Source organism: Falco rusticolus, chromosome 7, assembly GCF_015220075.1.
Source record: "Falco rusticolus isolate bFalRus1 chromosome 7, bFalRus1.pri, whole genome shotgun sequence".
NCBI lineage: Eukaryota > Metazoa > Chordata > Aves > Falconiformes > Falconidae > Falco > Falco rusticolus.
The window spans coordinates 67049352-67073033 of NC_051193.1; the positions used below are offsets into that span (position 1 = coordinate 67049352).

At 47.1% G+C, this 23682-nt stretch overlaps 1 protein-coding gene across 1 annotated transcript in view; it reads right to left on the bottom strand.

Moving 5' to 3' along the window:
• The window catches only part of GTF2A1 (general transcription factor IIA subunit 1), a 28117-nt gene extending 18240 nt beyond the window's left edge, over positions 1–9877 (bottom strand). Inside the window, exons 1-3 of the mRNA XM_037395438.1 lie at positions 9594–9877; positions 2188–2289; positions 271–478 (exon numbers count right to left, since the gene is read on the bottom strand). Coding sequence (XP_037251335.1) covers positions 271–478; positions 2188–2289; positions 9594–9623 — 340 coding nt within the window. The 5' untranslated portion in view covers positions 9624–9877. The remainder of the gene's footprint in view (positions 1–270; positions 479–2187; positions 2290–9593) is intronic.
• Between the last annotated feature and the right edge of the window lie 13805 nt (positions 9878–23682).

The window sequence follows — 23682 nt, forward strand, 5'->3', positions numbered from 1 at the left end:
GTATTCTGAAAACATTATGTAGCAGAAGACCAAGAGAAGAATTCAGCTTTTCCAAAATCTTCTGAAGAATATGACTTAACACACATACCAAGATATTTTTCACCAAAATAGCTCTCTTGACCCATTAAATAGAGGCAAGTTGATACAAAGTTTAACACAAAGATACAAAGGTATCCATCAGATAAACATGTTGCCCTAGATTCAAAATATGCCAAGAAGTTGGTCTAACTTGAGAGTCCTTTGCCAGAGAGATTAGAGAGTAAGGCTGACCTTGCTGAGATGCTGGAATAAGGACCTGCTGTGGCTGAGACTGCTGCTGCACAGTCTGCTGCGGCTGAGGTTGTGTGTGATGGTGGTGGTGATGATGCTGCTGTTGCTGCTGCTGCTGCTGCTGCTGCTGCACCTGCAATAAAAGCTGCTGCTCTTCTGAATGGAAGCCATCTACAGCCTTGGACTGCATCAGCTTGTTCTCCCACAGCTAATTTGGAAAAGGAAAGAGAAATCTCTGTGTACCATTTTTACTCAACAGGATTTGTAACAATATACAGACAGTATTCTAAAATCAAATTTGTTTTCACTGTTTATCTTGTGCCGTCTACTTAGCCCAAAAAGCCCTTAGGCAAATTCAGACTGAAGAGATAACTCCACAGAGGTAACGTTTTAAGAAGAAGAATTAAATATCCCTTACGAATTGTCAGTCAAAGCTTAAGCTTTAACATTCTTTCTTTCCTCCTAGTGTGGAAGATTCGTAACAACCCTAACAGAAGCATGAATAAGCTGGTAACTTTTAAACTGGCATTCAAGTTTTCACTTCTCTACCTTCTTTCTTTCTTACCTCTTTAATCACAAAAATAATTACTACAGCTTTCCTCAAGCCATTTCTTCCTGGAGCTCCTCAATAAAAGTTGCTTAAAGACTACTGCCTCGTAACACACTTCAACAGAAACTACCAGTATACCTAAGATAATGCCTCTGCACAAGCAATTACACAGTTCCTACCACAGCATCAAATTCAGCTTCTCCAGCCCTTCAGTTCTTAATGTCAGCTGACATGTCTCCCAAGAAAAGCCACAGATACAAAAAAGAAGCTCTTGCAAAAAGACAGCAACACAAGTACCCCGTAACACATCAGAGTCAAAGAGACTACCGGCAGCCAGGACTCCTGATTTCAAACCCTGCTTAGGGCTCCCCAAGCCTTTCTCTTCAATACTTCTTTTCCTTTCTTGTCTCTTTCCTCATTCAATCTTTTCTGACATCACTTGCAGAATACATCTGTGACACATACAACAAGGTGCTTTTCTTATAGCACTCACTCAGTTTCCACCAAGCCAGGTCATGGTTTCATGGGGAAAAAAAAAGTGTTTACCTATTTACATCTCAAAATTCCTTTCCCATTCCATCCATCTTTTAATACTTCAAAAGTACCGAGTGCAGGACATCCCACTTTCTGAAGAAGCCCTTATTCCACAGCTAAGATTAAGCAGGCACCTACTTTCCCAGTTACCTTTTACTTTATTTCTTCCTTTTTATTTTCCCCTGCCTTTTCCCCTCTGAAGTGCTTCTTTTACTCAGGAAGAATTTGAAGAAAGTCATAGAAGACTCAGCAGAGCTCAGGTCAACATCCTGTCTTACTTCTGGACCCCCAGTAACAGCTGAAACCCACCGTATGTGAAACAACTCTGAATCTGACAGCTTCAGAAAAGGGTGATGCACCCAGTGCAGTTTATTACATACCACCCCCCAGAAACAGTACTTCTGCAAACCGCAAACCATACATGCAAAACTCTGACGACACAACTCCTCTTCTTCAGAAAGACAAAAACATCAGAGCAGATGCTATACTTCTCCTGCACAGAAACCTTAAGAATTGTCTGCTTCTAAATTAAACATATTCTCCCTTTTCTTTTTTATAGATAAAATGTTTCGGGGACTGAAATTACACTATGAATTCAGATGCCTGCTGTTAGTTTATGTCAAGTTTGACATGCCAGATTAAGGAAAGTACACAAGGTGAGCAGATTTCTCTATACAGCAGTGTAATTCAAATGGTATGGAGCAACAGAGATGCAGATTAATACAATGCTTAGCTACTTAAAAATTAGTAATTGTCTTGTGTACAACAGTAAGCAGATCTGAAAAAACAATTGTGGTACTGGTCTATTAAAAAAAACTTAAGCTTCGACTTACTGTTTTGAGTTCCATAAGAACTTGTTCATCCACTCCTTCATCCAGAAAAACTTCTCTGACATCATTTATGACATCTTCAATTACAGACCTGTACAATTTAGGCTTTAAAAAACAAAAAGTAACTTTGTTTTGAAAGACATTTATCACTTTAACATTAAAGCAAGATTCCCCCCCCACCCCGCAAAGAAAACAACAAACAAACTTGTGAAAACTCCCTTACAGAATACACTGCATGTTTCTGAGTGAGTAAAATAAAGGAGGGACACAGCTCAAACAAGGAGAAAAGGGAGGGGACTGTTTGCTATCTTTATTGCCGAGATAACTACAGCACAAGAGTTTTCAAGCCACAGGGAGTGTAATTCAAAACAGAGAAAAGGAGATTATTCTCCATTCAGTATATCTGTTTCCTGCTTGCCAATGGACATACTGAACATGCAAAAATATTTGCACGTGTGCAAAATACTCATGTCAAAGAATGTTAAAAGCCCAAAAGGATATTAGATAAATACAGAGAAAAGAAACTTGTTAGTGCTTGCTAGTTGGAAAGGAACAAAGTACAGCTCAGAATGATCTCAAGCTGAAAACGTTGAAGGCTCAAAAAACTGGAAGCGTTCATGTGGATGTCCTGTTCTCCCTTACACATCTGTTTACAGAAACTATTGAAGACAGGGTATTAGGCCAGACATACTTCTGTTTTCAATCAGTACTTATGTTTTCACATTAGGAATTTTTCAGGGGGAAATACTACAAATACATTATTATTCTATTACGCTGATTTCATGCCTGAACTGTCAATGATAAAGTGAACTGTCAATTCACTTCAGGCTGCCAAAATAAGTTGTGGAGTCTCCATCCCCAGAGATACTCAAACGTCATCTGAACACAGCCCTGGGCCATCGGATCTAGGTGGCCCTGCTTGTGCAGGAAGTTGGGCAAGATGACCTCCAGAGGTCCCTTCCAACCTCAATCATTCTGTAAATTTTAAAATGCAGGTACAGTTTTAAAAGGAGAATGTAAATACTTATCCTTACCAATTAAAGCACTAAATTTAATTCAGAGGACCACAGGATAACTACACTACGCACGTGCTGTACCTTTTAAACAGTACAGCTTGGACCTCTCTACCTACACGTGAACCTCAACGGTATGTTGGCTGGGTTTAAACATCTGTGCTACTTCCAAGGTAGCGACTACCAGCCCTTAATTAGTAAGTTGATTAGTGTTGATCATTCACTAATTAGCGCTGATCAATCTGCAGCCTGTGAACTGTATATACCTCACTGACCAAGGCTGTTCCTTGGGCCGCGAGCAGACCATTTTAAACTGATCTGAAAGTAGCGACGACTTTCTGCAAGTCCACATCTTTCTCTACCTCGTTCCATAAATTCCTTAAGCAGTAAATCACAAATGAAGCCACGAACACCTCAGATATGCGGTATACACGCAAAACAATCACGCAGCAGGTCTGGCACCCCAGGAGGGCTGTGCCTTTTAATACACATGTAGAAAACCTGCACCAAGCACATGCAGTTAGCCCAGCAGTGCTGGAGCTACACAAATGTACTGCATGCACTTGAAATGTTTATTTTATGCATACGCAGTTGCTTAACGCATCCCAGAAGGGTTGAATTTGTTACAGATATGCTAAAGATTATATTGTACACGTTATGGAATTGTTACGCCTATGTTATGGAATAACGGAGGGGGAATAGCAGCACATGATTTACTAGTACAGGAAAAAGCTGTGTGGCCAATAAGCACCAAGAAAAGCTGAACATCTTTACTTTTGAATGTTAAAACAAAACGCCAAACACACAAACCCAAAAACCTAAAAGAAATGCACTGGTATTACAAGGGGAGAAAAGAGCCTATTTGGAAGCCTGGAACTAAGTTGTCTGATGGCTGCTTAGTGCATTATGCCCTGAAGTGTTTAAAACAACCTCTGCACTGGGGCATGCTCAAGTGATTTTTCTTACACAAAAGACAACCACCCAACAAAAACAAAAACGAAAACCAAACCACGGTAAAAGATAAGAGAAAAAGAAAAGCCAGAAAAAACCAACAAAACCCAACATACCCCTCTGTTATTGACCATGCATCAATATTTTGGCAAATGGCATGCTATCAGCATCCTGTTTTTTCATCATTTTACATGTTACCAGTCTGCCACTTTTCAGCTTTAGAACATGCTGCTGCAAATGAAGTAGCTGCAGTGTTAGAATTCATCCTTTTTTCCTTGTCTCTTAAAAAAAACTTTCTGGCCTCAAGTAACAGAGTAAATTTGCCAGCCTTCAAAGCTACATTTAGAGCATCTATACCCAAAATTTAACTTCTCCATACCAGACTACTTGCAGATCTTTTTCTTTCAAAACAATAGTGCACGCTCACCCACCCAGGCTTCAAGCACAGCATTATTTGTGCTTACAGAGACATTGGAAACAAGACTGTCAAAGCCAGACTACTCTTGAGTTCTAGTACTTTAAATCTGTGAGTAACTCAGAAATGCCAAGCATCATTAACAAGATTATTTTTTCACATAGATTTAATTCACAGCAGATGCAAAAAGACATTCTACTTAATGTTATTAAGCCCTATTATTTCTGTAATTAAACAGATTGCGTAAGGTTTATACCATTCAACTAGCGCAGAAATGCTACTTAACCTATTCTGTATAGTGTTCCTTATTGTATTAAAAGCATCTGTTTCTTAATGCCAAAACCACATTCTGCAAACAAACACGCTCAACCTCAAGCACGTGAGTTACTTTCCTTAAGTGAAGAGAACTACCTGTATATCTGAAACTACAATCGAAATACCCTCACAATGGAGACTGCGCTTTCTCCTTAAATCATCTATTAGGTCCACTTTTCTAGTAAAACATATTTTACACAAATAGGTCCTAAAAAATTCCAGCAGCAGTTACCTCCTCCTATCTCCTCAGTCAGGCATTTTTGTGAGGTTTATTCACAAAGCCTCCTCAGCCTATAAAGCCCTAGGAAAAAAATCAACATTCAGATACAACAAACTAACCCGACAGCCCCAACAGTCTGCTTGGGAACGTTTCCTTTTTCCCCTAGGTAGTAAGGGGGGAAAAAAAATTCAAGCAGCAGGATGCTGGTTTCTAAGTGTCCAGCATTCGTTTAGGAAGAGAGCACAAAAAGGAGGGTTATACAATAATAGATGTTCACTCTGCTGTTGATGCAGCGTCCTTCTGCACAACTTCCAGCAGCCTAAGGAGGTGGCTGAGACCCCCTCAAAGGACAGCAACAGCACCACTGGGGTGCAGGGAGGCTGGTGCAATGCAGGTTAACAAAACCACAAGCCACTTGTACATGCACGTCTCTCTCTGCATGAGCCACACGGTGACTGGATCTGAAGATGGGTCAGAATTTTTGGACGCTGTTCTAATCACGCACTATCACAATATATGAAACATTCGTGGCTGTATGATTAGAAGGAAGGGAACAGAGAATAGCTGCACACTTAAAATTTTATGTATCACTCAGAAAAATCCTGTCTAGTTCAAAACAGTCCCTTGTGTACATTCCTGCTGAACATCCAGCCCAGGTGGATGCACCACCTCCCGCAGTGGGAGCAGCGATGCCTTCAAGAGCCCTCCACAGCAGAATTTTGAGGAATATCACAGAATGCTTTTTTCCTTATCTCAGCAGAGGCAAATCCAGTAAAATTACAAAACCGCCTTAAGCCCTGGTCTTTAAAAGGAAGCACACTGTATTGTTTTAGATATACACTAAGTGTTGGCTTTAAGCATTATTTATACGATGCTCAAGCTGTTTATACAAACCACCTAAGACTCTGGAGCTGAATGACAAAATTATTTTCATACGCTGCTTACTTAAAAAATAAACATTGGAACACAATTACTGAACAAATCTAAGGATGGGATAGCAGGTGAGTTATGCTTTCCAATAAATCTCTGCATTCAGTAAGAAAAAGCAATGAGAACATAATGGAAACTTTAAAGATTGCTATTAAAATAATCATGCTTTCATCTGGTTTATATTAAAGTGCCTCCCTCATAAAGAGTACATTGCTGTAAACTTCAAGCTCTTTTAAAAGCAAAATACTCAAATCACTCTTCAATAAACACTATTCCAAACACTTACTATAGATTAAAGACAACAATTAAAATTCCTGATTTATTAGATACAACCACAAACACATAGAAGATATTTGAAATCTAGTACTTCCCCCTCTGGGAACATAAGGGAATGATTATATTTCACTTTCTCTGTGCATCTTGTAAAGAAAACTCCCGAGTATGGAGAGACTGCTACACACATGCACACACACACACCCCAAATCCGAGGAGCAACCAGCCAGCTATTTTAAGAAATGCCTCATTCCTTTAGGGGCTTAGACTTCCTACATTCCTTCAGTTTCCAGGGTACAAAACCTGCATCTCTCTGTAATTATTACCACAACACCTGGCATTTCAGCAGTTTGGGTTTCCAATAACGAACACATTATGGAGAGAGATACCACAGCACGCTTTGTACATTTGACAGCAGTTTGATCCTGGTTGCTTCTGCAGTTATTCCTGAAATGTCACTAATCTTTCTCCTGTCTGTGCAGTTACAGCTGGAAGCTAGCTGGATGACAGCTAGAAAAGCACACTGTAAAGGTAACTCCTTTTAATCGCAACTACATCAAAGATGCACGTAAAAAGAAGTAACACATATAATCTACGTTGCAAGCATGGAAATTTCAGCTGGTTTTGCATTGTCATGGGCTATTACAAAAGAATTACCTTTGTCACCTACAAAATCTTATACTGCCATATGACCGTTAATGTTTTATATTTGTCCTTTATTAGGAAAAACAAACTCCTAGCGATCCCAATTTGATCGGATGCTGACACGATAATATTTAACACACTAGACTGGACATCTAGCTTCCTAAAGTTCTCACCTGGTTACAGGATTTCAAAATGTTCGTATTCATCTTTGGTAATGCCAGGGCAAGCATCCTGATCCTCGCTGCTGAACGAGACCTGAATTTGACAAAGTTGCCCATGTGCTATTTGCATGGCAAGGTTTTAATACTAAACCGAAATATTAGCCTAAAGCGTACCTATTTGAAGTAGGCTCATTCTAAGCTTGGCTTTTGCAATTCCAAACACAGTGTTCAAACACAGACACCTTCCAAGAGAACTTCACGGAAGTTATGCCAGTAGTGAAATACAGCCAAGAGAAAGGAAATCTTGGTTCATTGTTGAATCCAAGATATTTACAAGTAGCTTGGTGATTATTCAATATAGATATGTATATATTTTGCTATTCAGTACTAACTCAGTCAAAAAAGAGAAGCAAAACCTCTGATTTACTGTACAGAAACAGATCCCTTTGTCTTGTAATCAAAAAACGAAGTCAAAAGTTTATAAACAGAAGGACAACTAACAGCTTCACATCACACACGTTTGATATGCATCCTACTGAGTAACTGCCCTGCACGTAATGGCTGACTGCTTTCCTAAAATTTCCCAATACAAAACCTTACAAAATATCAAAGCAACGATGCTACTTTGCAATTGCATGATGCTAAGTTGCAGGCAGGTCTTCAAAATTTCAGGTTTGGAAAGGAAAACTAGGATGCAATTTCTTCTGTGTCGCTGTTCTGTGGCTTGCTAAACATTGCAATGCAACCCAGTATTAGTGAAAATTCTAAAACCTGTGCTCTGCCTGGATTGTTGTAAAGTATTTGTACGCTTCAGTCCACCAAAACACACAGAAATCATTGAGCAGTATTTGCAGCCCACAACCTGTAGGCAAAAGTAATATTAACGTTACTTTTAGGGCGACAGCTGTAGTCAGACCTTGGGAAAGCACCATAAAATCAGCACCACGTCTCTCCTTGACGTACTGGGTAACAACCGCTTAAACTCTTAACTTTCCCCACCCAGGAGAAAAACTACTTCGAAGAGCTTAGGGGAGCACTAGCTCTATGCCGGGGGGGGGGGGGGGGGGGGGGGGGGGGGGGGAGGGGGGGGGGGTTTAAAAAAAAAAAAAAAAAAAAAAAGGGCGGGGGGGGGGGGGAAGGAAAAGGTAAACGGTTCCAAAGGCAAGAGAGGATGCAATGTGTCTTTGTGCAATGCGTAGAAGCACGGTGCCCGGGAGGGGAGCCACCTCCGCCCCCGCCGGAGCGGGGCAGGCAGCCACGGCTGGGCACGGCACGGCACGGCGGGCGGCCAGAGCCGGCTCGCAGCCCGGCCGGGATGCGAGGGACACGCCGCCCGCCTGGCAGCCTCCGCCGCGGCCGCATGCACCTCCCAGCCCGCGCTCCGCGGCTCGCTCCCTATTTAAAGGCTGATGTGGTGTTTAAATGGAGAGGCGGTGACGTGGGGCTGGAAAGCACCTTCCCATCCGAGCAGAGTCTATATTAGAGAGCGGCAATAGCTCTATATAAACAGGGCAGCCACAGGGAGGAGGAACACAAGGAGCAGGGAGGCAGAAAGGCAGGGGGAAGCCATGATGGATCTGAGAGCCACAAACAAGGGGGCCGAGCCCGCCGCCGGGACGCCGGGTTTGTCTCCTCCAGCGCTTCGGGGCGGGGGGTCGCGGCCGGGGGGCGCGCAAGGGGGCGCGGAGCGGAGCGTGGCAGCCGGGGGGTCGGCGGCCGCGCCGGGCTGTGTGACTGCTTGTGGCGGAACCTCCGTGAGCACGAGTGCAGCAGCCAGCCACCGCCGAGGTGCAGAGAGCACGAGAAGGGACGGGGGGAGGTCTGGGGGTATTTTTTTTTTTTGTCTCTTTTTTTAAAATAAATACTGCCCCGCTCGCCGGAGAGAAGTTGAGGGCTTGGCCGGTCCGGCCGGGCTGGGATAAGTGCTTTGCAACCATCGTCTCCTTCTTACAAAGCAACATAAAATGGCTCCAGCGGAGCCCGGGCGGGCTTCGCCGCCGCCACAAAACCGAAACCTGGCTGGGGCGCCGCTTCCCCTCGCCCCGGGACGGCGGCGGGCCGGGCGGCAGCGCCCGCGCTTCCCCCACCGCTCGCTCCTGCTCTCCCCCTTCCCCGGGCGGCTCCCTCCGGCGGCGGCGCCCCCCACCCGCCGCCCCCTCCCCGCCGGAGCCCCCCAGCCCGCGGGCGGCGGCGCGGCCCCGGCCTTTCCCCCCGCGGGGCCAGCCCCCCCCCACCCCCGCGCCCCCCCGCCCCCCTCAGCCGCCCCGCTCCCGCCGCCCCCCTCCCTTCGCCGCCGGGCGCCACAAGTTGGCTCCCCGCCGCGGGGGTGAGGCTGCCCCGCGCCCCCCCGCCGCCCCTTCCCGCCGGGGGCCGGGGCCGCCCGAGGCGGGCGGCGGGAGGGAAGGGAGAGCGGGGGAGGGGGCGGCCGAGCCCCCTCCGCCCGCGCTGCCCCCGGGGCCCCCCTCACCCCCCGACCCGGTCCTTACCACGGGGTTTGTGTTAGTCGAGCTCGCCATGTCCCGAGCCCCTCGGGACGCCCCCAACCGCGGGGGGGGAGTCGCCCCTAAAACAACAAAAACCTGCCCGGCTGCGTTCCCCCCAGAGCCCGCGCGTCCCGCCCCGGCTCACGGGCAGACCCCGCGGCCTTGGCCCGGCCTCCTCCGCCGGCCCCGGGGCTGCAGCCGCCGCCGCCAGCCGCCCGCTCTGCCCGCTTCGCCCCTTTATATAGCGAGAGGCGAGCAGCTGCGCGAGCGGCCAGGGCGAGCGGGGGACGCGGGGGGGGGGGGGGGCGGCCAGGCACCGCGAGAGCTGCCGGCGAGACCGCGCCGGGCCCGCCGCCGTCACGTGAGGCGCCCGCCCCGCCGCCATGACGCTACCGAGGCGGAAGCGGCCGCGTGAGGCGCTGCCCGCTCCCGCGCAGCCGGGCCCTACCGAGGCGGAAGTCGGGGGGCGCCCCGCCCCGCCCGTGACGTCACGGCGCCCGCCAGGCGGGGCGGCGGCGGCGCTGAGGGGCAGGGCTGGCCCCGGGCTCAGGCTCCGGCCCGGGGATCGCGGTCCCGGCGGGTGGGAGCGGGCCGGGCCGGGGAGGTGGGGAAGGAAGGCGCCTCAGCTCGGCCCGCCGGGAGCCGCCCGCTCGGCGGGACGCTGCCGGCAGGCGCCTGCCTCAGGGCAGAAATGGCGCTTCCCGGCCCGCGGGAGGGGTCCGGGGCCCGGCCCGCTCACCTCCCCTCACAGGCGCTCAAACAAAGGCACCCCGGGCCGTGGGGGCGCTGCCGTGGTCGCAGGCCCCGCGGCGCTTCTGGCCTCCGGCCGGGCGGGCAGCCGAGGCCGGGGCGAGAGAGGCCGCGGAATGAGGATGCCAGCCGTCAGGGCCTGCCCGCGGGAGCACGGCTGTGTTCAGCGGCTGCTCACAGAACCTGCGTAAGAAGTTAGCAGAGCCCCACCAGCTGGCTTAACTCCAGCTTTCCCCTCTCTGTTGCTGTCTCTGCCGTTCTCTGCCCCCTTTCTCTCTGGCAGCCTGTTGAGATGCGTAATGCAGGAAGATCTTTTCGACGAGTATTGTTCCACCAGAGTTAACCTCTGCCACCTTCACTCAGTCCTTCTTGGCACAACTGCCAACTCTGCTCATCCCTTAGATCTCCACCAGTATGTCACGTGTTCTAAGTCCCAGTCAAGCATAATGGAAAAATGACATTGAATTCTGACTCGGCATACGAAAGACACAGCAGGTTACATCTCCAACAAACACTGCGATGGTGCAGGCTACGTTTATTAAGTTACCTTTAGCCTGAAGTTCTACCTATTAAACAGCCCAAGTAACAGGTTCAGGAGCTCTTGCCTGGTACCCTTTGATGGGAAGGAGTTTGTTAGCAGGTACAGGAGACCTTCCCTTCTCCCTTCCCATTCCTCTAAATCCTTCGTTCCTGCAGTAATGAACACCTCCTTCCCTTCTGGAGAGCAGACTTGGTGTAGGGACGTGACTGCTTCGCAGTGGGCCAGCTGATGAAGCCACTGCTCACTGTACATATTGCTGGAGCCCTGGCCAAAACCCAAAAGAGCTTACATTTTACCATTCTCAGCTGCCAAACCCCACCTTTTTGCTGGAGTTTTCCACCTGCGTAGCACAGCTGAACGTGACTGAAGAGGGTCTGCCCCCTCAGAAGCCATAATTCATGGTCTGATGAATAAACTGCAGGGCGCTAGTCTTACTTGACTTCTGATGCCTCCCACAAGAAGGTAGTAATTTCTCGCAGAGTTTGTACTTCACTGTGAAGTTAAGCTGCTGAAGTGACTGGCACGCCACCAGGAAGTAATCAGATTGCCATTCATGCCCTTCCTCTTTTTGACACGAGGCACTGGGTAGCTGCAGTTTCCTTCCCTGGAACCCCCTCCGTTTTCCAGAGTGGCTTACTGAAGAGTTAAAAAAATTAACATATGGGCACGATAGCAGTAATGGCTCAGGCTGGTATCACGCTTCCTTCCATAGTTCAGACTGACTTCCCAGAAGGTAAGACCGGTGTGTGCAGCCCTGCCACAGTTTCTCGGTCTCTAATACCAAGCTGCGGTGCAGCACTACAAACCCACAGAGTGCCTCTAAAGAATATTGTTGTGAACAAAATCAAGCCCTCATGAGCAATGCCCCATTGAGTCAGACTAATGGTCCATCTAATTCATGGCAATTCAGCTGCTGCTGGGAGAGAGCGAGCGAGCGAGCCGCTTGCTGAAGTCTGTTCACCTTGTTTTTCCTCAGCATCACAGCTGCCTGCTGTGCTGATGTTAGGGGATTCTACTTCATTTAGCATTTTGTTGAACTGCAACAACATGCTTGTTGGTATATAGTTCAGTAGCAACACTGATAACCTCGATAGCATCAGAAGGCATAAGCTACGTAACAGCATTACTTTTCCAGTTAACTGTATTTATCTACCAGTGCTCTCCTTGGTTAGCCAGTCAGGCATGATTCTGTGTTGCCTCGTCCGTCCTCTTTCTCCCGAAGGTTTCTACCACTGACAGCTCAGGGTGGCTTCACCAGGTTTAGCAGCGATGTCAGCTTTACTGTTGGCTCAACACTTCTGTTTTAGCCATTGTGCTGTGTAGACTTGAACTCCACAGTGATGATTGACATTATACCCAGAACAAAGATGATGGCATTTGGGTAAACTTTCCCCTTCACTGCAAAAATCGTGCCAAATATGGGGTAACATAGGGGTGTGGCGTATGAAGGCGCGAACTCTGGTTGTGGGGCAACCAGAGACACTTTATTGTACAGAGAAGCTGATATTTTTATCTCTGAGCCCGGATAGAAGTTCCAGCTGTATGTACAACCAGGCTCGGGGCAGAAAGCATTTGTGCAGTTACGTAGCTATATATCACTATGAGCATGCAAACACCTTTTGACTACTAAATATCCATGTTTATCTTTCTTACTCTCCCTCACAATACCCAGTTGTTCTCTCATCTCCTGCCAGATCAGACATTCTCCATTCTCCTCTCTTACATCTTTCTTCAGATATTCTCTATCCTCCTCTCTCTTATCTCCTACCAGTAATGGTCAGACATTCTCCATCCTCCTCTCATACATCTCTCTTCAGACATTCTCTATCCTTCTCTCCCACACAGGGGAAAGCACATCTATGTACGAGATCGAAAGCCGATCCTTGGTGTACTTGAGGAAGAAATAAAATGAAAGAGCTCCCGCTCAATCCTAGGCACAAGCATCCTCCTTTTTCTACTGGATGTTTGAGAAAAAGACAAACAAATTTATAGCCAGTCTTTTATAGCCAGTACTTTGCACTCAGAGGTATGCAGTCTGCATCGTGCCCTAACGGTTGTCCTGTTAGTACCAGAAGCATCCCTTGCTTCTCCTCGGCACAGCAAGCGACTTACTACTGCAACAGTAGCTTGTTGAATTAATATAAAGGGTCTAGGGCATGGAGATGTTTTTGTTTTCTCCCCTTTGCAGTCCATCAGAGAACTACATCTTTTAGAAGAGACATTTTTGAACTTGTGAGTAGGAAGTGGGGCGGACACACACAAATAAATTTTCTGCAGTGTGATTTTTGGGTCAATGCACTTCCATTCTTAAGTTCTTGGCAAGTACTAATGTCTTGTTCTTCACAGCATATCTTCGAAGAAGATATCCTGCAAAGGGATAACTGATGTATAAGTATTTGCTAGTGGGGGTGGTGATGGGACACACCTGAATTTAGAAACTCAGAGGTGCTAAGTACCTGTGATTGCCAGTGAAAGCCACGGAGCTAGCCATTCAGCTGAAAATAAGAACCACAAAATCTTGATGCTAAGTCAAAACACATCCAATTTAAAGTTGTGATCTTCAGTTTTTATTTGTGAAGTTTGTAAATGGTTTCTGGTTCATCTGAAAATGGCAAATAAAAAAAAAAGATATCTGAAGTTACTTTTCTGCCTCCAAAGAGCAGATCAGTACACCCAACCTCCTGTACCTGGAGAAATCGGTGCTCGGTCAGTATCAGCACACCCTCATTTTTCTTTGAAAACATTTCTGATTGTACACCAAAGCATAGAGTGCCTAGTATGAGGTGTTGCTGACACAGTGGTTTATAATTTCTTGAAACAACAGAAAAGCTTGTTAAGTGTGATCATGTCAACTGGTTCAGCTCCCCCCTGGGGGGCGGTTGAGCAAGGAAAACAAAAATTGGTCTTAACTGTATTACGGGAGTGTAAATCTTAAGACAGCTGACAGAATGAGGCTTACCGTCTGCACGCCTTCCAGATTTGTCATCCTAAATCTTGCCCACATTACCAATCTGCTATTGTCGTTGTGCTGGTGAAGTCTCCCACTGTGGGCATGAAGACAACATACAATTTTCACCCAGTATCTTACACTCTTTCCTTAGAAACAAGCTAAGCCATCGAATACTTTTCAGAAGGCGTTAGCAAGACAGCGTTACTATTAGTCAAGCAGGTAAACTTTCTGACCCAGTCTCTGAAATGACAGTTTTCCAGAAGAATGGGGAGATACATGTTTAAATTGCAACAGCACACGTTAAAAGGATGAAATGGGAGCATACACAGAACCAAGTCAGTCTAGAAAACGTTAAGAGGGGAAAAAGCTGCTTGCAGTTACGTTCACACATTTTGAATTTAGAGCTTATGTTCACCTCTGTTTAACTCACTCTCGCTGCTTCCACTCACTGTACCAATGAGGGAATACAACCTTAAATACAATCTGAGAAAGCGTTTCGTTTTTTGTGTGGTTGGGGTTTTTGTCATTTTTTAAGTGTCCCTGCAGAGCTCAAAAAAAAAATAGTAAGTGGCCCAACCATGATCCAAATCTTAAGGCACAGGCAGAAGTTAACAACAGACACATCATACAGAAGCTTTTCTGGATGCAACCAGCCCTCAAGAGTCAGAAGAGACACCGACACATAACGGAGCTCATGTGATATTAGTTTCAGTGTTCAGGTACTCTATAAACACTTTTTAATTAAAAGTATAAAAATAGATATATAGAGAATGTGACATTTTCCTTCTAACAGCCTGCTCGCCATCATCTAGTAGCCGGAAACAAAAGGCAGTAAACACGTCCCTCTTGCCTTCAGCCCTACCCCCCCCCCCCTCTGATTTGTAAGCAAGGCAGAAGTGGAACGGAATAGCTCCTATCACCCTTATTCCAAGGCACCTCTGCTTCTTTAGATGGATTTGCCATCACGTGCAGAATTTGAAGCACAGCAACATGCTTTACCAAAGCACGTCAACAGCAGGTTTAGGAGTCTGACACAGGCACAGCTCAGCTGCTGCCCTCCTCGCAGCCCACGGAGAGCCGAGCCTTGTCATCCCGGAGCGACCTGGTTTGTCCCCAGCGACCTTTCAGAGGGCAGGCCATGTTTCAGCAAATTCTCAGCTTAAAGTGCTAGAGCAGGCAATGCCTGCAGAGAAGCTTGCTAGACATCAAGCTTTTATTTCTTTATTAGACTTTTAGAGTCTCAGGCTTGCTCTGCTCTTACCCAGTGCTTACTTAGGCAAAGTAGGAAGCGCGAAGAATTCTTCAATATATTCTTCGACATCGGCCAAGGCTGTTCTGTTTACTGTTAGAATACATATAGTTGTTTGAGAACAGCTTATATATACACACCTTCCTCATTACAGCGTGTCTGAACAGGACAATAAAACTCCGCGCTTAGTAATACAGTCAAAGCCACATAGCTGCCAACATTAGAAAGCCATCTTCCCTCCTCCAAACAAAATGCCAAAGTTGTACCTTCACAGAAGGGCACATTAGCTGGTCTGTTACTTTAACTCCTGTCCCCACACATCTCCAACAGACCTCTCAGGGCTTCGAAGACTGAGGAACACCACCACAAAACGCAGAGGCTTGTACACCCATCCAAAGACTTTCTTCTACAGCTGCCACCAGCTGCTAGATCTTCCCCTCTCAGTGCTACGATTTCTCCTCTAGCAGAAACACAGTCCCTCCCCACACCAGATTTTGAAAACCTGTTCCCTTTTCTAGGGCCACTTGTGCCTCCTCTGCTTAGGGAATTGACTTCCCTTAGCCTCCCTCAGCTCATCCCTCAAAAAAATCACTTCACAGAGCTGCACCATGGCCTTTCATACCAGCTGCTTCTAATAAATGATCAGTTACAGCTGGAGGAGGCAACAAGCTCCTTTGTAGGCTGTTGCCATGAGCTGCATTTACTTACACCTTAGCAGAGGTTTCTGCCATCACGGATCTGTGGATCAGAGATTGTTTCTTTCATGCCTCTGGTTGACAAAACTACGCTTAGTCCATAAAGGCAAAACTTAATTGAGACACTGACCCCGTGGTTCCCACGACCCTCGAGCACTCAGTGATAATGAGGATGTCAGGCATTCCTACTTCCTTCCCATACCCCTGAGTGCTCGTTCCATGTCCCTGTGCCACCACGCTCTTGCTTTGCAGTTGTGCCAGTTCCTTGCTGTGCCATTTTAATTATTTTTTTCCTCTGCTGGCTAATTTTTAACCTGGATCAGTTTCCTCATCTGGTTCGTAGGGCAGCCGCACAAAAGATGTGTTAGTGTGACTGAAAGAGCTGACAGGAGTAGAAATAAGTGACCAGAGGAGGAAATGCTTCAAAACAACATTGTTGCCAAATGCTTTGTCATGTAGAAAAGTCTCCAGGCTTCCTTTTATTGAAGAAGAATTGGCCGTTGCTAAAATGCACACCCCGCTTGCTGTAAGCAAGCCCTAATGCTTGTAGTGTGAAGATATCCCGTCCTAGGGCAGAGCCCACCCCTTCATTTTTCACATGTGTAGGCAAGTTTGACCCGATGCTTAGGTCTCTACAGGCTGAATAATAATTTGAACACAGAGTACTGATTCTTAAATAGCTCAAAAAGGCCCCTAAAATTCTGAAGGCCAGAGCTGCTCTGCAAGGGCAGGAGCTAAAGGAGTACCTTGAAGTCACACGTTCTGTCAGTACTACCTTGCTTAAGTGCTTTTTAAGTAGTAACATTAATCACTTGGACTGCCACTGTTATGAATCACAGCTACTCAACTGTGAGGAGGTTCTGACAGCAGCCAAAATATTGCTGGCTCTGATCCATGAAACCAAGGCGGTTAACAAAATATCTGCACTGAAAATACCAGTTAGTCTCCCTGCACGCGATGTGCTACGTTACCGACCTGAAGCAGAGCTTTCCCTAGCACTCCCATGAAGGTTTTTACCGATTACTGCTGCATCGGAGGCTATAATGTGCAGAGGTCCACAGCAAAACTGTATTCGCTTCTGCAATGTTAGTCTTGATATATGCGGGCACCGGAGAGTGAAAAGGATAAAGGAATCGCTCCGGAGTACGCCAGGATACAAATATGCAGTGTACAACCATGGCACACCGCGCATGGGCAGCCAGCGCCAAGCAGGGATGCGCTGTGGTGTGTTTTACTCAGTGGTTTAGACAGTCGCACGTCCGTAAAGTAAAAATGCTTTTGTGCAAAGGCAGGTTTGCTCCACATGGGATGCTCGCTGCCACCCACCTGCTATAGCCATTCCTCTGCGCCCAAGCGCGCGGCCCAGCGAGCCAGGCAAGTGTCTGCCTCGCTGGGGACCACGTAGGGCTGCTCTAAGGGCAAAGAGGCTACAGCCTTCGCGGAAAACCATGGGTGTGCACCACGCTGTCTGAGGTCATTGTGTGTCCCCTCTGGGACCCAGCATGACAGGCATCAGGCAGATAAGATGAACCTTTGCACTTTTTTTGCCCTTTTGGGTTTTTTTTGTAATTTATTCTCTCCCCCTAGATAAATCTTAGGGTTGTTTTTCACAGGACTGGATGGAATTTGTAGCAAACAACTCCAGCTCAGTTTTGGCTGTGTTCTGCCTTCCCAGCGAGGAACAGTGGATGCAAACTCGGTTCTGAGTCGCAGCCAGCCTATCGTTTATGAGCAGTTAATGTGCAGTTCCCATGCTGAGGCTAATTATCGAACTGGCAGAGCTGTGCTGGTGTGAGGACCGCTGGGCCATCCGGGCCCCTGGCTTTGAGAGAAAGGAAGATGGCAGGAACGAGCCAGCCCAGCTCATCCTGTAACGGAGCTATAGGACCCTGGGCATTTATTGCCGTTTCTAACCTGTGACCCATTTCCAGAGCTCCTCTCCGCTGGAGTCTTCATGCTAAATGATGTGTAGCCTGGGAGTCCTGGGCATACCAAGGTTCTGACAGCTGCAAACGTGTAAGAAAAATGGGAAGCTGTGCTTATAGACCGGAGCCCACATTTTCCCTCAGCTGCTTGTTCCTACTCCCTGCCTTGCTGCTTTGGATGAAGGATTGTTTTTCCATGTGAAGCATCACCTTCCACTACAAATCTTCCTAGATTTGCAATATGACCTACTGTCATCAGCCATCTCATTTCTCCCTCAGACGGGCTCTAGGCAGATTAGTAGTGGGCACATCTGTGTCCCTGTGGAAAGAAAACATCTCCAGTGAGACGCCCCCTCGCACCGGCTATACCTGCCGTTTTGCTTGCGCTGTCTTATGGTAGGGGCAGAGCTGCACGACGGGCAGAAAACAGCGCTTCCAGTTTACAGAGGTTTCAGACAGCTGCGTTTGTGCTGGAAGGACGGGTCCTTGCTCCGACCCGCCTGGCCAGATGGAGACGCGGGACTGCTAGAGGGTGAGGGACCAACACCGCCTTCATTGGATACAGTCTGTAGGCACCAGGGATGGTTTTTTCCCAAGAAATTCAAGCCCGGCCATGCTGCAGCCAGCCCCTGGCAGCGTCTGTCCGGGGCTGGGCTCAGCTCCTGTGAATGTTTTCACTGGCCAGCTACCAAGGTGGTGCTGATGGGTATCAGCTAATGTGAAGCAGCTTCACAGTACCTTCAAAGCCAAAGCGATAGTATCTCCGTCCACATCACTGGGATGGTTTGGTAAACATATGAGTGGTCAAAGCAAGTCCCCTGCCCTGCTGCCAAAGCCAGCTGAAATCAGAGATGCAGCTGGAGGATGCAAGTGAGTAACAGTGGTGTAGAACTACAGGGTCACTTTCTTTTAGACCCAACAAAGCAACAAGACCAGCAGCGGAGGTTAAGCTGTGCAGCTTGTTCTCTTTCCATTACTGTAGACCTCTGCTCCAAATTTCCAGATCCCTCCTGTCCAGTTTCCAGCTTTGGCTTTCAGGACACACTGCACACGTCTTTCCGAATGTTGTGGCAGGCAATGTGCTGTGTTGGTATCAGTGTAAATTGCTAAGGAATGAAGAATACAAGGGCACAGGGCAGAGACACTCAAGGTAAATCAAGCTACAAATGCTCTAGGTCTGCTAAGGACCTTGAAGGGAGAAATTGTTCTTCTGGGTTAGGGACATGATGCGATTTGCGCTCAGCTGGGGCTCTGTGCCTCCAAGGCAGTGATTTAATGCTATCTTAGCTTCCTTATCCTCTAGGAGGTACAGTCTTTTATTTCAGTTAACTGTTCAGATAGCTTAATTTCTTAACTGTTTGAAAAGGACTAAGGTGATATTTAAATGGGAGGCGATAGGAAAGGTTAAAGTGCTATCCTGAAATGTACAGGCCATGAGTTTTTGCACTACCCAACAATATCACATCACCTGGCATATACCTTAACTCCTAGGTGGAGCTCATACATTTGGCTGACTTGAAGCTGGACATTTGGAATCAATTACAAAACGTAACCAGCATGAATTACCACTGATTTTATCAAACGTGTTCCGTTGTTCCCACATGGAAGTGAAAAGGAAACTCTCCCTTAGATAGGAAATTTTTGTGTGGGAGATTCCTAACATAATGGGGCTTTTCCAACAAACTTGAGGAGGAGGAGGAGGCTTATATCAGGACGGTGACTATCACCAGCTCTGTCTCGGGCTGCACTGTAAAAGTTCCTTTTCGAAGCCGAAAGTAAGGGATGTAGCCACAAGAGGGAGGCAGAACTCCGATGCCAGTACAGTCACTCCCGCAGGAAACAAACCAGAGAAATAGGTTGTAAAAAATTCCCTCTGTGCTAAAATTGCCCAGTAGCGCTCCCAGTGCGAGCAATGGCTGTTAGCTGTAACTCCTATACAAGCAGGTTCATTATGCACAGTGTACGTGAAAATTAATAACTAGTACATCTTTGTCTTAAACCTAAAAATTAAGTAAGAAATTACTTCAGGACAGATTAAGACTGATTTTCCTGTGCTTTTTGTGGGCACTGGAAAGGAAAACTGTCCCCACGCTGTAAGGGATTTATTTCAAAGGCAGAGTTGTGTTCTTGCCAGGCTCTAATACAGAAGGATCGTTTTGTTGCGGGAAGGAGACTTTTTTTATAACAAATTACTTCTCAGAAAATACTGCACGAGGAGGATGTATTTCAACATTTCTTTTTCCATAGCACCTCAGCAAATAGATAAGGCGCTACCCTCAAAGAGCGTTGTCACTTACCCTGCAGAGCCCATCCCCTGGGCAGCAGGCCCTCTAGGTTGTGGAGGGCTGGGCAAAGAAATCTGGCTGGAGGGGAAGGGCGGGTCTGGTGCCCAGGTCTTGCTCCAAGGACTGTTTCTGTCATTTGCTCAAGAGCATTTCAGCAACTGCAGTCCAGGATGGACAAACCTGGTCGGTACTCCCAACCCTCAAAGCCTCCAGTCCTTCTTTTCAGCCTTGAACTGTCTGCACCTCTGCCCTGGCCCTCCTGGGCAGCTTCAAACAAGGGGGAGAAAGGCAGCCAGACCCCGTTTGCTTACCAGCGTTGCGGCGCTCCCACCAGCCCAGGTTTATAGCACCCAGTGCTCCTCTTGAGCCGGGCAGCAAGGCAGAATCCTGGAGGGAGGGAAGGGAGAACGCCTGGCTTGGCAGCCCGGGCTGGCCTTGGCTGTCCAACCCTCCAGGACTGCGGCGGTCTGCGGCACACACAGGGGCAGCAGGTGTGTGGAGGTGTCTTTCATGACATCTCTGAGAGCTCCGGGGAATTTTGGTACTTCCAGAATGAGGCGGCAGCTGCACGGGGGTTTCCAGACGGGGGTAGCAAGCCTGGCTGCCCGGGCTGGGTCTTAGCCCCAGTGCTGTACCGCGGGGTGCTGGGGTGCCCGGCGTTTAGAAGGGTGGCCAGCAATTAAAAAGGTCAAACTACTGTTCTTCCCATCGTACAGTGCATAATTGTGTAGGCCTCTGCACGCCTGTACAACACACGTGTATGCTTTTATTTTTCAATAGACAGTAGTTAAAAGTTACCCTTTCGCAGCACTTTCTGTTGGAGGTACTTAAAGGGCTTTATGGATGTAAATTCACACTGATGCATGAACGTGCGGGCAGGTAGGTACTCCCTGGGTGCAAAGAGCAGTCAACACCACTGAAAAATTATTTTGTCTGTTGGCCTTTTCTCAGCTAAACATGTGATCAACCAAGGTAGTCGACACCTACACTCAGTTTTGAGATCTGACTGGCTTCCAGTGTGTCAACCACGGCCAAATTCTGCACGGGGCTCACAGTGAGAGCTGTGTGTCGATGCAGCAGGTCAGTAGTCCAGGCAAAAACTTGCAGCGACCACTAGAGAGCAACAGTCCCTTGGCTCCTGCCAACCTAGGGAACACCAGCTCAGCACCCCATCCTTCCAACCTGCAGGTTACTTCTCCAGGTAGGAGCCATACCGCAGACTACAACTTACCCAGCAGAAATGTCACAGTCAGCTCACTTTCAGCCTTCTGAGTCTTTTAGGTCCTCTGGCCCCGTACAATTTGAGAGCTGATGTTGACGATGTGGTTCAGTTTCAAATCCGATTCCATTTGTTCACAAACCTTCCAATCTTTCGTAATACTCGTATTGGGTTTTTTACTATTTTCTCCTTTGTTCCTAGGGTCAGTGTTTGTAGACTGGGACTCCCCAAGTCATATTTTTTGCGTAGTTCCCGACTTGTCACTTCTTAATGTACTAGCACATATTTTTTCTCTGTTGAGATTGTAACTTCAGCGTATCCTATTTTGCCACCCGCACTCCCCTGTTGTTCCTCTCGCGCCAACTGTCACTTCCTGACTGCCAGGGACATTTCTTCCTCCTGGGCAAAGGGTACCTGTAACAGCTTGGGGAAGGAAAAAAAAAAAAAAAAGCAAAAAAAAAAAAGCCGGCTGCCCGATGCAGTGCCATTTAAGCAAGATTTTGATCAAAAGGATGTGGGGACAGCGGATGCCGTAGCGGTTGAACTCCATTAATCTCTTAGTTGAAAAATGTCTGCAATTTTGCTTTTGTTTCTCTTTTCCAGAAGCCACAATTCTGCTACAGTTCTGCCTGCATCTGTGCAGTGACACGAGGTTTTCCCATTTCATTCCCTGTGCTAACACAGTTGCTGAACTGACCCTGCCCTAACGCATTTTTTTGCTTCCATACAGAGGAGTAGCGCTGTCCTTTCCTGTTCTGCATGAGGGAAACCTTTACCGGAGGCTCTCACCTTAGGAAATTTCATTTCAGCTGTATTCACCCTGTGCTCCTCTTTTTCCTGCAGAAGCTCTGTAGGCCAAGTGATCAGTTCCCAGTTTATCTACAGCCCCTGGGCAGTAGCATCTGGGGAGATGGCAGAAGGTCCCGGAGCAGGGAAGGACCAGTCTGCCCACAGCCCTGAACCCCAGCACGGCAGAGCCGCTTGTTGCAGCACCCCAGTGCAGCCACAAGCAGGGGTGTAGTCACCCCTTTCCATCAGGCTTTGCTGTCCCATTATTGAGAAAGACACCTTTCACGGCTGGTGTCTGAAATACTACTCCAACTACATTTTTATATATGGCAGTCGCTGTTGGGCTTCTAATACCCTGACAAAAACAGACAGGATTTTATTCTGGGATTAGCACACTCCACGTTTCAGATGCATCCACAGTGGCACAGACCTGCACCTGGGTGGCAAAAAGGAGCTGCTGCTCTCTCTTTTGCTTTACCTCACCGACCTTCAGCAGCTTCTGTCCTGCTCATAAATTTACAACATATCTGGGTTAGATGGTAAGGGCAATCATGGCAACCAAGGGCACTGAAAGAACAGCCGTGGTGCTTTTTTCTCCCCAAATTGCGCTATCTCGCTCTAGTGATGTCTTTTGTTTGGGTACATGCTGCGCTGGCACTCTGACTTCTGCATCTCCTGTAGGGTGTTATTTTGGCTTGTCTGGAAGGACTGCGCTATTGCCGAGGAACTCTGAGCTCCCCAATTTCAAACTTTCTGCTTTTTCTATAACTCTCTTCTAAAAAACCATTTTGCGTACTATCAAGCTATCATGGTTAATATAATGCCACCTTCTCAATTTGATAGTATCATTTAACAAATGTCACTAAACACATGAATTATAGTAAATAAATTGCTATTACTGACAGCCCCTGAATCTTTCTATTTAACTTTCCTTCTTCTGGCTGACCTGATTTGAATAATGAACATGAGGCATTGTTCCCTGCATACCTCCATTTTCTTATACGGTAAAATTATTGACTTACTGTCAGTTGTGCTGAGGCACACTATGGAGAACCTGCCGAGCTCAGAGCAATAATCTGAGCAGCCCTTACGATGGGGATTTGCTTTTCTTTGGTCAATGAGACTGCCCAGCTCTTTGGGCTGATTCAGGGAGTGCTTCTCAGAAAACCAGCAAGCTGCAGCTCGTCTCAGGGACTGTGAGGGAAGGAGAAAGCTGTATGAAAGATGTTTGGCTTACTCGAGTTTGCAAGAACACAGAGAATAGTAAATAGTTGAGACTTTTATCCTTACACCTGCTTTGCAAACAGATGTTCTGATCACAGGAGGACGCAGCCCTCACATGTACTCCTGGCTTTACTGGTCAGAGAACAGAAGACACCCACTGAGCAGAAGCTTCAATTCTCAATCACCTTTGTTTCAGGATGGCTTCATTCAAATGCTGGGTCATCTTCTATATGATGTCAGCACTGCTCTGCACATCTGTTCTGTGGCTCAGGCTCTAGGCCTGCTCCATTTCCTTTGTGTTCTATTGTTCAAACTGGATGACCAAGTGAAATAATCTTTTTTCTACATATAGTCCCATTAATTCCAAATTATTTCCTTCTTTATGCCATTCAAAGCACTCCCTCTTCCTCTTTTGAATTCAAGACTTCTGACTTATCAGAATATACAGCACATATACAACTTCAA